This window comes from Taurulus bubalis (assembly GCF_910589615.1).
Source record: "Taurulus bubalis genome assembly, chromosome: 1".
NCBI lineage: Eukaryota > Metazoa > Chordata > Actinopteri > Perciformes > Cottidae > Taurulus > Taurulus bubalis.
In genome coordinates, this window is record NC_136589.1 from 13,701,678 (window position 1) to 13,713,961 (window position 12,284).

Here is a 12,284-nt window from a genome sequence, read left to right on the forward strand (position 1 = left end):
CATAGTGAGCCTCAATATAATTCAACTGGGATCATTGTGTCAAATTCACTGCATTTTGTGATATTGTATGTTGTACCTTATTCTCTGACTGAACAATTTAATGATTTTTTTGCACTGATTTAAATCAAAAACTAAAATTACGTGAATGAAAAACACAAACCTGTGTGTTTATTCACTCTATGCTGACCATGTCTGTGCATGCCGTGCAAGTGGCATGATGTTTAAGTTATTCTGAACTACAGCATTCATTTATAAGTACGTTTATAGGTAATAGCAACGAGCAGAATAATTAGTATCCTATTTGCATTATTTCACAGGTATATTCCAAAAATGTGATCCATACATAATCAAAATAACCCATAAGCATATTTATTTAATCAAAAGTGTGACTTTACATGTGATAAAACATTTGGAAAGGAATAATCTGTATTTGTATATAGCTTTCGAGAAGTGGTGTATACAAAAACGTGTATCTCTTACAGGCTAAGAAAAAAACTACAATATTAGAGACATTTTGTATTCCATATTTTCAGTAAAATTGTACACAGTCAATTTATGCTTATGTTATTTATAAATATGTACAACAGAATTATTTATGTGAACAAGTCTTTACATTTCATTGATCAATCTGTATCAAGTACAATACAAAACATTGATTTATACTCATTTAGTTCACATCAAATATAAAAAAAACAGTAAAAACCTGCCAGATTTATTGTAATTATAAAAATGCATTTTATGAAGAAGGTGAAAGCACTAAAGTTGAAAACAGCGATGTGCTTGTGAGTTCAAGTGTCGGGCTCGAAGGCACCATTAGTCCGGCCGGTCGGTCTCTTTGGGAGAGGCCTGTCTGCTGCTCTGCCTCTCCTCCTGGTCCTCGTCGACCCCGGAGCCTCTGCATCGGAAAATGTGGTCTGAGATGAAGGTGCAGGGACTCCGGACTTCTTCACCTTCTTTTTCCTTCTAGCTCTGCGGGAAAACCGACATTCACAATCAAATTGTATTATTTCTAAAACCATAACATGTCGGTCACTTGGCTCTACACGGTGTTCAGTAGTCAGGAGGGTTTAAGCATGGCGAGCCACTCACCTGGCATCAGTCAACTCTGGTTCGGTGTCAGAAAGGGTTGGCTCAGAAAGAAACCTAAGTTCCCCAGAAGAACTAATTGCAGCAGATACCTTGGAAAAGTAAGGGAGAAAAGATAAAACGATAGGAAAAGCCATCGTACCCAGCAGATGCTTAAAAGTAGATCATCATGCATTCTTTTATACAATAAAAGGAAAACTTTGAAGTGATACCCCCAAAGTATTTTAAAGGAATACTTCAGCCCAAAAAATGGTGAACGAGAGTGTGTGATGGTCATGAGAAAGTATCGCTTTACTAGACAGAAACATAGGCAACATAGACGAGAGAGAGAGAGAGAGAAGAAGAAGTGCAATAAATGTATTCACCTTTGAGCCAATTTTAATTACTGGTGAAAACACATTACTCTGACTGTATTACTCGGCCTCCTTACCCTGGTTGGTGTTGACCTCTCAACAGTCTCTTCGGACAAGGCTGCGTGTGCCTCAACAGACTGAGTCACCACTTCATTGAGATCTCCTACAATATAAAACAACTCAGCATCTTGCACCACATTTGGAAGTGTCTATACATTATCCACGTGGTGTCCATCACAAGAAACTATGATTCACTTACTCTGGTCCGCTACATAAGAAGCTAGAAAATATCCCTGCTGCCCATTGGCCAGACTCCCGAACCACCAGTTGTCATTGTCTTTGTAAAGCACTTGGATGACATCACCGCGGCGTACAGTCAGTTCATCGGACCGATTGGCTCTGTAGTCGTAGAGCGAGACGACCTAGGAGAGGAACACAGAGGTGGAGGGCTTGAATATGATAAAGGTTAAAGGTCACACGCACGTGACTGATCTCACAGCTACACTGGATACTTACGACTTGTTGAACAGGGATAGAATCTGTTTCCACGTGGATGCCTGAAGAAATGTGGTCAGGATAGCTCTGATGGAGGAAAAGAACAGCATTTAAATCCTGTAGAAGCAACTTTTAGCAGACATCAATGATACTCGGCAGATAGTAGCGGTTGACTAATCAGTGCAGCAACGTTCATCTGGTTGAGATTCAGTTGACAAAGTAAAAGACACACCAAAAAGTGTACATTTCAAAAAGTATACATTTCAATGTAAAAGGGCAAAGGGGATATTTCGCCACTGACAGTTGAACAAATGAAACGCACTGGTACCGTGATTAAAATTACAGATTTCTTTTGATTTGAAAATTGTTGGAAACATTTGGTCATAAGTTAAGTGTACAACTAAAGAAAATGATATAACACAGGTCTGTTGTTTTTAGACATTCTAATGTGGAAAAGTTACATATTATATAAACAGCCTTACCGTCTGTAGCCTGAGAGATGGAGCTCCTTTTAGACGATGACCGACTGGACTGAAACCGCCTGAATCAGAAGAAAAAAAACAAAAGCAATAAAAATATTTAACCTTCGACTGACACACAATTCCGTGATTGTTTACAGAGATCACTTACGGACACAAGTGAAAATCACAAGCGGCCCGTCTTGGTCTCTGTGTACGGCGTACATGCTTCAGGAGACTTTAAAACGTTACAGTGGAAGTATTTGGTCACCGCAGGCTTTACTCAATGCAGCTATAATCTTGGAAAATATTTGACCTCACATATCACAGAGTGGCAGTAAAGTCATTAATTGGTTCAAGAGCAAATAACTGTGTGGTTGACTGTACACGCCACTCACGGTTTTGGGTGCTCAGAGCTGCCAGGGGGATAAGCTGCTCCGCTAGGGAACCAGAGAGCTGCAGCTGGGAGTGCGGCGACAGGAATGCCGGAGGCAGTAACGAGGCATTTAATTCCGTCTGCAAAGAGAAGGCTTGGCTTAAGTAATCTAGCAATTTGTTTAATTTAAAAATAGCAGTAATTTATTGACTACTTTCCTTTTCATGTAGACTTGCTCAGGCCTCCTGACGCAATTTAAAGTCAAGATTAAATTCAAACTTTAGGAGTTTAATATGACTTTAAATGCAATGCATAAAGACAGGCAGCAGGTTGACAAACTGCCCAGTAGAAATGCAATGCACTTCTGTCATGCTGTGCTAATCACGATTTGAGTTTATCAATAAAAATGACACAGTCCATAACTTTCTGGACATATATGTCTGTGTTATGTTTCCTTTCTCAGCACTTGAGAGGAAACCCGAGAACAAGCTGGTTCAGACTGAGATTACAGAGAACAAAATGTTGGCATAAAGGGCTCGACGGGTTATATCACCATATGTGACCTCAGTAAAGACAGATTATACAAAGGTGGGTTAACAAAGGAGCACTCACTGTGCCAGAGTCCATTGTGAAGCTCCTCCCTGTGTGAACAATGCTCATTCTGTCTGCAAACCAAACACACACAATGAGAATATGTTAAAGAACACTGTTGCAAAGACAGGATTACCAAGGTGTAATGCAGCACACTATGTTCATTATAAAACTCTACAAAACAAACAGTACCTTGCTCATAAATGTATCCGGAAGTTGAAGACCTCTGATGTGGCTCCTAAAAGAGGATTTTAAAAAGGGAGTTTTAGAAATTTTGAATTCCTGCATTTCTTTATGTACTTATTTATTTCTAAGTCATAGTAGATGAGTATTTACAAGTACTGAATCCAGTCGCTCCTTCACACATTGCATTTTCAACGCAAGTCTTGTTGCTTGGGCAACCTGGTCCATGGTTGAAGCAACGGATGTATCGTGTAACGCTGGGGGGTCAGGTGTGTTTCTGAGGGTTCTGGCGTCTGTAGACGCTGATCTGCACGCAGCTTTTAAATTGCGCACCTCCAGCTGGGAAACTGTGTGACGAAGGATGACATAGTTTGTATTTCTTATGCCTGAAAGTATTAATTGAATCAAATAGCTCAGCTAAATGAAATAACATTCAGATCTGAAAACAAAATAAGTACAGTGGATGAGAGATTCAGGGGCTAGATCCACAGAAAAAAAGGTCAGGTGTCTTCACAAACCTTTGTGATCGTACAGGTACAGGCGGACAGGCTGGCTCTGACCGAAGGCACTGAAGGCAACCATGTTTTCGTGAGGGTGGAACGACACGCCGTGGAGAGCCGTGGGGTACAAAAGCTCAGAGTAGACTGCAACTTGGTCCCCTGAAGAGACAGAACAGATGAAAGCTGGAGCCACTGTGCATAATACTATCAAAACTGACAGAGGATAAACATGGCAATCTCACCTGTGTCCGTATTCCAGACATACGCCATCCCATCCTCGCTACCAGAGAAGATGAAGTTCCCACAGGGCGTGAAAGTGCTAGAAATCCTCTCTCTGTAGTTTGTGGCTCCGATGTACTTCTTCACAGCCAGGCTGAAAGGCAGATACAATGTTGAGAAGATGGAAGCTTTACATTTTAAGTTTAAACAAATAATGTATGTTTTTTGGACTGTAAGAAATACTAGTCTAGGCAACACAACACATGTTTGATGATACATTCCTCTCCTATCTGTAAATGCAAACACCATCGTTGTGTTTTAGAGCAAGACTGAAGTGAGACATCATCTTATTTATTCTGTATTTTAGTTATGAATGGCGAAATTATTTGGTTCCAACAGTTCCAAAAAGTGTGTTCATGTATTTTATAGAAACCAGAAATGATGTGTACCTGAGATTCATTGAAAAACTAAAACCACAGACATACAGACAAACCTTAATAGTAGTGGGAATAATGTGGTGGTCATAATTAATTGACAGTGGTGCTTTACCAGGACAAAAAAAATACAATAAGTTGATTCCATTACATAAAATTAGTTATCATGTACTTGCAAAGGCGTAGATGCTCCCACCTGCTCCCATTATAAAACAAATTCACCAAGTTTGTTTTTTAACTGAAGTGGCCGTATAGAAAACCATAAAGTTATGTCTTTCTAAGTTATGTCTTATCGTGTTTACATTCTCAAGTCCATCACCCTCAGGACACTGTCTTTGGCATGGATGAGCAGGCAGCGCCCGTTTGGATGGAGCTGCAACATGTTGATAGGGACACCCCTGAGGTCACTCTCATCAATTTTCTGCCAAGACAAAACATTCAGAGTTTCACATTTCTTTCCAATTTCATGTCTACTGCAGGCAGACCACCATCTGACAAAGTATACTGTGTAATATGTACATTTGGATCCAACATACCATCTCTACACACCAGCGATGACATGGCTGATGCCGCTTGCTGTCATTTATTGTAGTTTTCCACACAAGGATGAGGCCTGTGTTGTCTGCAGAGAACATTCTCCTTCCTAATTACAACAAACACAACAAAAGGAGCATCAGCTATAAGAAGGCACAAGTAAAGCATTCTTCATTCAAATTACAAAATAAGGTAGCTCACATTTAGCACCACAATTTGCTTTACAGAAGACGGTTAGAGTATAAATAATAAATATAATCCCCCTCAGAAATGTACTGAAATGCACATCTGCATGCTCACATACACACTGAAACCTTTTGGTGGCTTCAAAGGGTGAGTGACGGCAGCAGCAGCTTATGATTAAGACATAAGCCATAGTATAAACAACAAAAATGAAGCATTGCAAGCCGGATACAGAGGCTGAAAGTCAGCTGATTGTATCATTGTTTACAATCAGTCACACGCCAATCACAGCCCATTCTCACTACATGGTGGACCATTTAAATATGACTCCCATCTCCCTGATCCCTGTCATGTCCGTTGTAATGGGAAAATATGTATATGCTGTATTTTGATATACATTCCTTGATTGAACATGAGTTGTGTAATGTGTATGTTCAGACAATGAGTAACTGCAAGTAAGACGTGGAGAAACTGATACAATAGGAGTTGATGGTACTCAACTTCATGCCAGCTGATAGGAACTCTAAGATGCTGACTACCAGGGTCAAAGTTACATATCACTCAGAATCGATTGACGAATGTGCTGAAGAAAGGACACCGTCATCTTTCTAAACAAGATCTGATATATGTGGAGACAGTGGATTGGTTGAAACTATAATATGGATTAGGTCAAAATACAAGACACGTTAAAGATCTCCAATGTATATTGTGACGTGGAACACACAGTTGAATGTATATCACATGTGGCATAGTGGGAACCAATGAGAGATGGGATGGGTCTTAAGAGGATGGTCATTTGAAAAGTATATAACTGATTGTCAAATGGAGGATTGTTGCAGAGGACCCTGACAGGCATTGGTGATTCATGGCTGTTGAGGTTTTCTCCCTGCTTGCAAGCATTTAATAAATTGACAGAGGCATTTTGTCTTGTCCAGAGGAATTCTGTTTGTTCTGGATATTGATTGTAACGTTTAGGCTCTCCCCCCGAGACGTAGAATATTATTTCCAGTACACCGTGTGTTACACACTGCTGCTGCTGTCAAAGCTTTGTCCTCACCACCCAAGCCTCCACCTTTCTGGTGCAGAGTTCTAACATGCATGGCTCAAAGGTGGAAATTGTATTCAATGTCTTGCTTTGGGCCCCCACAAGGGTTTTCTGCATTGCGCTCCATGATTCGGCTCAGCATGTTGCCTGGCTATTTTCTTGGAGCTTCAAAAGCGGAGCTATCAGTGCTGAGCATAATTTCCATTTGTTGCAATAAATGGTTAAATCTGTGATGAGAATGTTACTGACTGACATGTTTTTTTACTGGGGGAACTTCCAGGTTCTCAGAAGTAGCTGGAGCCGCTTCCTCTTCCTCTGAAAGCCACTGTCTGTAGACTTTTGTTTATGACTATGAATTGTATATCAAATTCCATCTTGGTGGACAATTGACACAACAAATAAAATAGTTCAACAACAAAGGCAAGCCAGATGTAAACCTTAATAAATATTTTACATCGTACAGTATTTCTTACATGCAGTGGACAGCTAGCATAGACAGGCTGCCGGGTTTATGATTGGGTTTACACACGACATTGAAGACACGATACCTTCAGAGTCGAAACAAATCGAGTTGATGAAACTGTTGTGGCCCTCGAACTCCTGCAGCAGCTGGCCATTCACGTCATCGACGTCAAGTCTCCACACTCGTACCAGAGAGTCGAAGCCCCCCGTCACCACTAGGTTCTGGGCTGTGGGTTGGTATTGAGCACAGTACACAAAGGATGGATGAGGGAGCACCTTCTGGGCCGTTCCCTGAAGCCTCTCCACGTTCCACTCTCTGACGGAGGAGAGCAAGACAATGTAAATAATGCCAACCCTCTTTTGTGCAAAGAAATGATGTTCTTTAAATAATATTCAAGTCAGACAATCCCCACTACGGCCCAAAACATGCTGCATCACTAGTAACATGAACACATAGTGAGCCACTTGCTATGAAGGGTACTTACTCCCCCTAGAGGTACGATTGCAAACAGCTATTTCAGCTATTCAGTCACCAGCAGTGACACCTCTTTGTGACACTAACTCCTTCATTCATTTACTCCTGATCAGTTTAATGTATCTTTCAATCTAACAAACAGAAACTTACCTGACAGTTCCATCAGAGGAGGCAGACAAAAGGCTCCGATCGTCTCTGGACCAGCAGAGATCGTAGACTATTTTGAGATGACCACTAAAGGCAGTCAAAGCCTGGCCAGAGGGAATCTCATACACTGAAACAGTAAATGAATGGGTTACTTATTGAACAATATATAGTTATTTTCTGTATATGCTTGGAAGTTGTAGAGTCTGAGCTGTTCGTGTATAAACAGCAAGTTAATTAGCTTGTGATTACTGCTGAGGTGAGAAGAGGGACATCAGCAGGTGGAGTTTCACAAGGATGATTTGTTGCTTACCCACTACAGGGAAAGCATCCGTGTCGGCACAAGCAGCAGCCAGCATCGTCCCGGTGTGAGAGAAGTGCAATGTGAAGCAGCCCATCCGACCACCACGAAACGACAGCATGGACTTGTTAGGAATCCGACACACCTTCAGGAGAGAATCTTGGGTGAGGCTCGTGCAGTCAACCACATCTTAAGGACAGGTTCACATTTTATTCTGTGGTAAAACAACACTGACATGGCCGTATGTACAGTGCTGTTAGCGTCAGCTGAACTTAAAATCATTGTCACTTTAAGTAAAACACGGAGAGTGAATTTGTTCTTCCATCTCTTGCATACTTGACATACTTGACAGACACGGTGGACAGGAGAAATGATCACAGGGACCAGAAACAGCTTTATTGTAAACTAGTGAGTGCTGTTTGTCTGGTTAGTCAAATAATAATTCCTAATTCCACCAACCTGTCCAGGCAGCCTGCTCCATCTCAAGGCTGAAGGCTTGTTGTCTTGAGGCTGAGTCATGCTTCTCTTGGTGACCTCATTCTGTAGTTCACTGTAGGAGGTGCTGCCCCTCTCCTCCTGCAGCGCCATCATGGACCGAATACTGGGGTCCACCTGCAGAACACAGGCCGATCTATTACTGGCTCCACTTGTAGCTTGACTTAAAACCAGAATATCTGAAACAGCTTCATCTACAGTATCACTAATTTGTTACATGTAAACTATTTGCATATATATATATATACCTATAGTATAAATGTAAGTCAGAAGTAGTCATCATAAAAGATTACAATCATACATCAGCTGTAAAACAAAAAAAGAAACGTACATGCTCAGGGAGTTTAATGCCTTTCACCGTCACATAAAGGGTGGATGCATATTTGTTTCGGGGGTACTTCCTCCACCACTCGACCACCTCAATTGTTTTGGGTTGTCTCTTTGCCCGAGGTGGAGGGCAGAAGAGCTGGAGGCGAAGTTTACTGTCGATATTCAGCACACCATTTGTGCCGACGAGCTGAAGGATACAGAAAAAAATTGTGAAATAAGTATTATAAAGAACAGTTAAAAACAAAGTCAAACCAAGTTGAATATACAGCACCTTGAGAAATGCCCATGCAATCTTTCTGAATCCTCGCTCATGCTTGTCAACATCAACGTTGGCTCTTGCTTCTTCCATGGTTATGAAGTCCAAGATCTTTACGAAACATTGAAATAGAAATAAATTATTGACAGCTCCATTGAATTTGGCCAAATATGCCGAAATGAAGTGTCTCTTACTTCAAAGAGAAGTATGACTCTGGGGCTTTCATCCTTTTGTTCAACAAAGTAACCAAAGCGTTCATTGAAGATGATCTGCTCCTGCCACTCAGGGATAATTGATTTGTTCTTCTTGAAGTCAAATGGTTGAGTCATGATGGGGAGGATGTGGTCAACGTTCTCTTGCTCGTAGAATGAGGAGACTGGCCGATGGCTATGAAAAGCAAGTTAAAAACATTTAGATATTGTGTTCAGTCAAAGGCTTTATCAAAACCATTTGAAATTAGAGCATAAAATAACTGTAGAGCATGTTAAGACTGAATTAAAACAGTGGGAAATTTTGTCTTAAAGTTATAGCCACAAATAAAGTATGTCCCCGGCAATAGAAACACAAGTGTTACAAACTATTAAAGATGTGAAAACACATTTCAACACTGAATTAAACACTGGACTGAACTGCAGTAATGTCGGTGTCTGAGAGCGTCCATTCTCACCAGTCCTCCTTCTTCACATACTGTCCAGTGACTTCATCAACGACGTGTATTTTCACCATCGGGTGTGAGATCAGTAAATCCGTCTTGAGGCGATCTGTTCTGTGGATGTACAGTCCCAGCACAAGGCTGTCATCAAATGTTGGTTTCTGTGGTACTTCTGCCTCCGTTTCACTGTCTTCTTTGACAACTAAAAAAACGAAACGTAAATGAAAATGTAAATTCATCAACATTGTAACAGCTTAATTCCCGACAATAGCGATGCTGTAAATTAACATTCACATACCATGTTTTTTCTTCTTTTTCTTCTTCTTTCCCTTGGATTCCTGTTCGTTATCCACATCAGCACCCTGGTCAGCATCTTCATTTTCACCCCTAGTGGACCAAAAAGTATTACATTTTACTTGAATATGCTGCTAAAAACTGTATTCTGCAGCATAAATAATAATAATAAAAACTATAGCATACTAGTAGATATACACACCCTACTTCCGGCTCTGTGATTACAGATTTCAGCTTTTTCTTTTTCTTCTTTCCGACATCGTTATTTAGTGAAACATTTTGGGATAGAACGCTCTCTTCCTCAGTCTTGGTGCTTTCCGTCTTTAAAGTCCGCTCCTCATTCTGTGCAATCTGCTGCTGGTATTCAAGAAGCAGCTTGTCCTCTGCATCTTCCACCTGACTCACTTCCTTGGCTTCTGTATCTCCCTTGCCTTTCCCTTTTTTATTTTTTCGCTTTGGTTCCTTTCCACCACCTACATCCTCTGGCTCCAAAGCAATCTCTGACTTGGAAGCCTCTGCATCCTTCTGGGTGTAACTTTTGGCATCCTCAGAGACAGGAAGGGGGGGAAGCTCCCTCTTGCTTTTCCTCTTGCCTTTTGACGTCTTAGTCTCCTCTTGGTTTCTACTGTTGTTGATATTAACCTTTTCCGCCGTTTCCCTCTCTCTTCGCTTATTCTTGGTGTAGCGAGGGCTGCCCTGTTCGGGGTGATATGTGTTCTGGAGGATGGTCTCGTCATCTTCTGTGTCCTTTTCAAGGTTGAGATTCTTTTTTAGATTTTGAAGCTAAAAGAAACAGTAGGAGAGGGAGAACATAGAAATGTCAATCAAAATGTACATACATTTTGTGTCCTTTAATAAGATGTGGACATTTCAATTACTTTACAGTGTATTTTGGAGGAAGGAGATTTAGTCAACAAACCAGGTGTAATTTGAAAATTTTAGAAAACATACCACAATAGTCTCCTGCGTTTCAGTGTTTTTCTTCTTCAGCTTTTTCTTGTCTGAGTCAGAGTATTTCTTGAAGACTTCATTAAATCTTTCCCGGGTCTTTGCCCGGTCTTCACTCTCACCTGTGAAAAGGTTCCACTCATAAATGTGTAAAGTGGCCCTGGGCTGGCTACATTGACATCAGTAAATACTATGTGATCAAAGCATGTATGTATCTATGTTGCAAATAGTTGCAACTTCTACTTACAATCATACTTAAATACAATTTTGGGATACTTGTACTTGCAGGAGTATTTCCATTTTACTTCTCTACTCCACAACATTGCAGATTTAAATAGTGTGTTTACTTCACTACATGTATTTACATACATAAAAGACATGATCAACAAATAAAAGATGGTGCATTTGTATATATTATCCTACCCAACAATGTGTAAAATAGTTTAAATTAGCCTCACCTCGATCAACTTCAACATTAAAATACTTACATGCTAAAACTTAAAGGCATAAATAATAATAACAATAATACTAATACTAATAATAATAATACAATAATTATACGATAATATAAGACTCTGAAAGGATGTATTCTGCATTATAACAACTTTTTATACTTCAAGATTATTCTTGGACATTTTTTGTTGAAGCATTGGGCATTTGTAAACTGTGGTATTACAACTTTTATTTAAAGCCAAGTAATGGATCAGAATATTTATTCTAGCACTGGTGTGATGAGGGAACAGCAAGAAACTCACCTACTGGCATCCTCATGCACCGTTATGGCTCTCATTCTGAGGGCAAAAGGTGCATAAACAAACCAGGCAGGAAGACTTTCATCCTATAAATACAAAACATGTTAACCTTGCACACAATCAACATTTGTTGGGCTTGTAACGTGCACGGTTAGTTTCGCAATTTGGATAACCTCAGTGGTACAAACCCACGTCGTGTTTTCTGTGGCGTCTGCTTACTGAAGCTAAAACAGTTACCGGTGTTACGGTTTAACAAGCGGCCGTGTTAACTAGTGACTTGTTTAATTTGTTTATGATATATACTGTGTATATGAGAGGGTTTGACACTGTATTAAAAATGTAACAATGACGGCATTCACTAGGACAGCCACGTGTTCTCTTCCTATTTTTAACAGCTGTTATAACCACGAAAACAACGGACGCTTTTGGCTGAAAGTCGCCAGTTAACACGGTCGCTTGTTAAACCGTAACACCGCTAACGTTAGCTCGCTAAGTGCTAACCTCAGCTAGCACAAGTGGCACTATTAGCTCCCTAAGTTTGGTACAGTGCGACTTAGCTTCTTCACGCCACCGTGTGAAGCTCGAATTAAACCATATTTCATAGAACGTGTGTTTGAAAAAGATGGATAGGAGACCGCTGAGTCGTGTGTCGTTATCTAGTTAGCTACCCTGCAGTGATTGCGCTGTCCTCCAACGACGCTGCGACGGTTTCCAAGTC

The 12,284-nt window shown here is 40.5% G+C and overlaps 1 protein-coding gene across 1 annotated transcript; it reads right to left on the reverse strand.

Annotated features, from left to right (window-relative positions):
• Positions 1–389: 389 nt before the first annotated feature.
• On the reverse strand, positions 390–12,280 carry ahi1 (Abelson helper integration site 1). The gene is made up of 27 exons (XM_079216650.1): positions 12,235–12,280; positions 11,570–11,652; positions 10,818–10,936; positions 10,069–10,649; positions 9,871–9,959; positions 9,588–9,774; positions 9,115–9,307; positions 8,936–9,031; positions 8,666–8,851; positions 8,299–8,451; positions 7,852–7,984; positions 7,545–7,668; positions 7,006–7,235; positions 5,232–5,338; positions 4,998–5,116; positions 4,285–4,415; positions 4,061–4,201; positions 3,696–3,889; positions 3,552–3,597; positions 3,381–3,433; positions 2,791–2,908; positions 2,417–2,475; positions 1,956–2,021; positions 1,699–1,861; positions 1,517–1,602; positions 1,090–1,178; positions 390–969 (listed from the first exon to the last, which is right to left on the reverse strand). Exons 2-27 carry the CDS (start codon positions 11,583–11,585, stop codon positions 789–791), a joined length of 3,660 nt encoding a protein of 1,219 aa, XP_079072776.1. The 5' UTR covers positions 11,586–11,652; positions 12,235–12,280; the 3' UTR covers positions 390–788.
• Between the last annotated feature and the right edge of the window lie 4 nt (positions 12,281–12,284).

Coding starts and splice junctions, on each gene's coding strand:
- ahi1 (XM_079216650.1), bottom strand. Junction 9,032..9,114: donor GAGTCATACTTCTCTTTGAA/GTAAGAGACACT, acceptor TGTTTCGTAAAG/ATCTTGGACTTCATAACCAT. Junction 3,598..3,695: donor AGCGACTGGATTCAGTACTT/GTAAATACTCAT, acceptor ATCCTCTTTTAG/GAGCCACATCAGAGGTCTTC.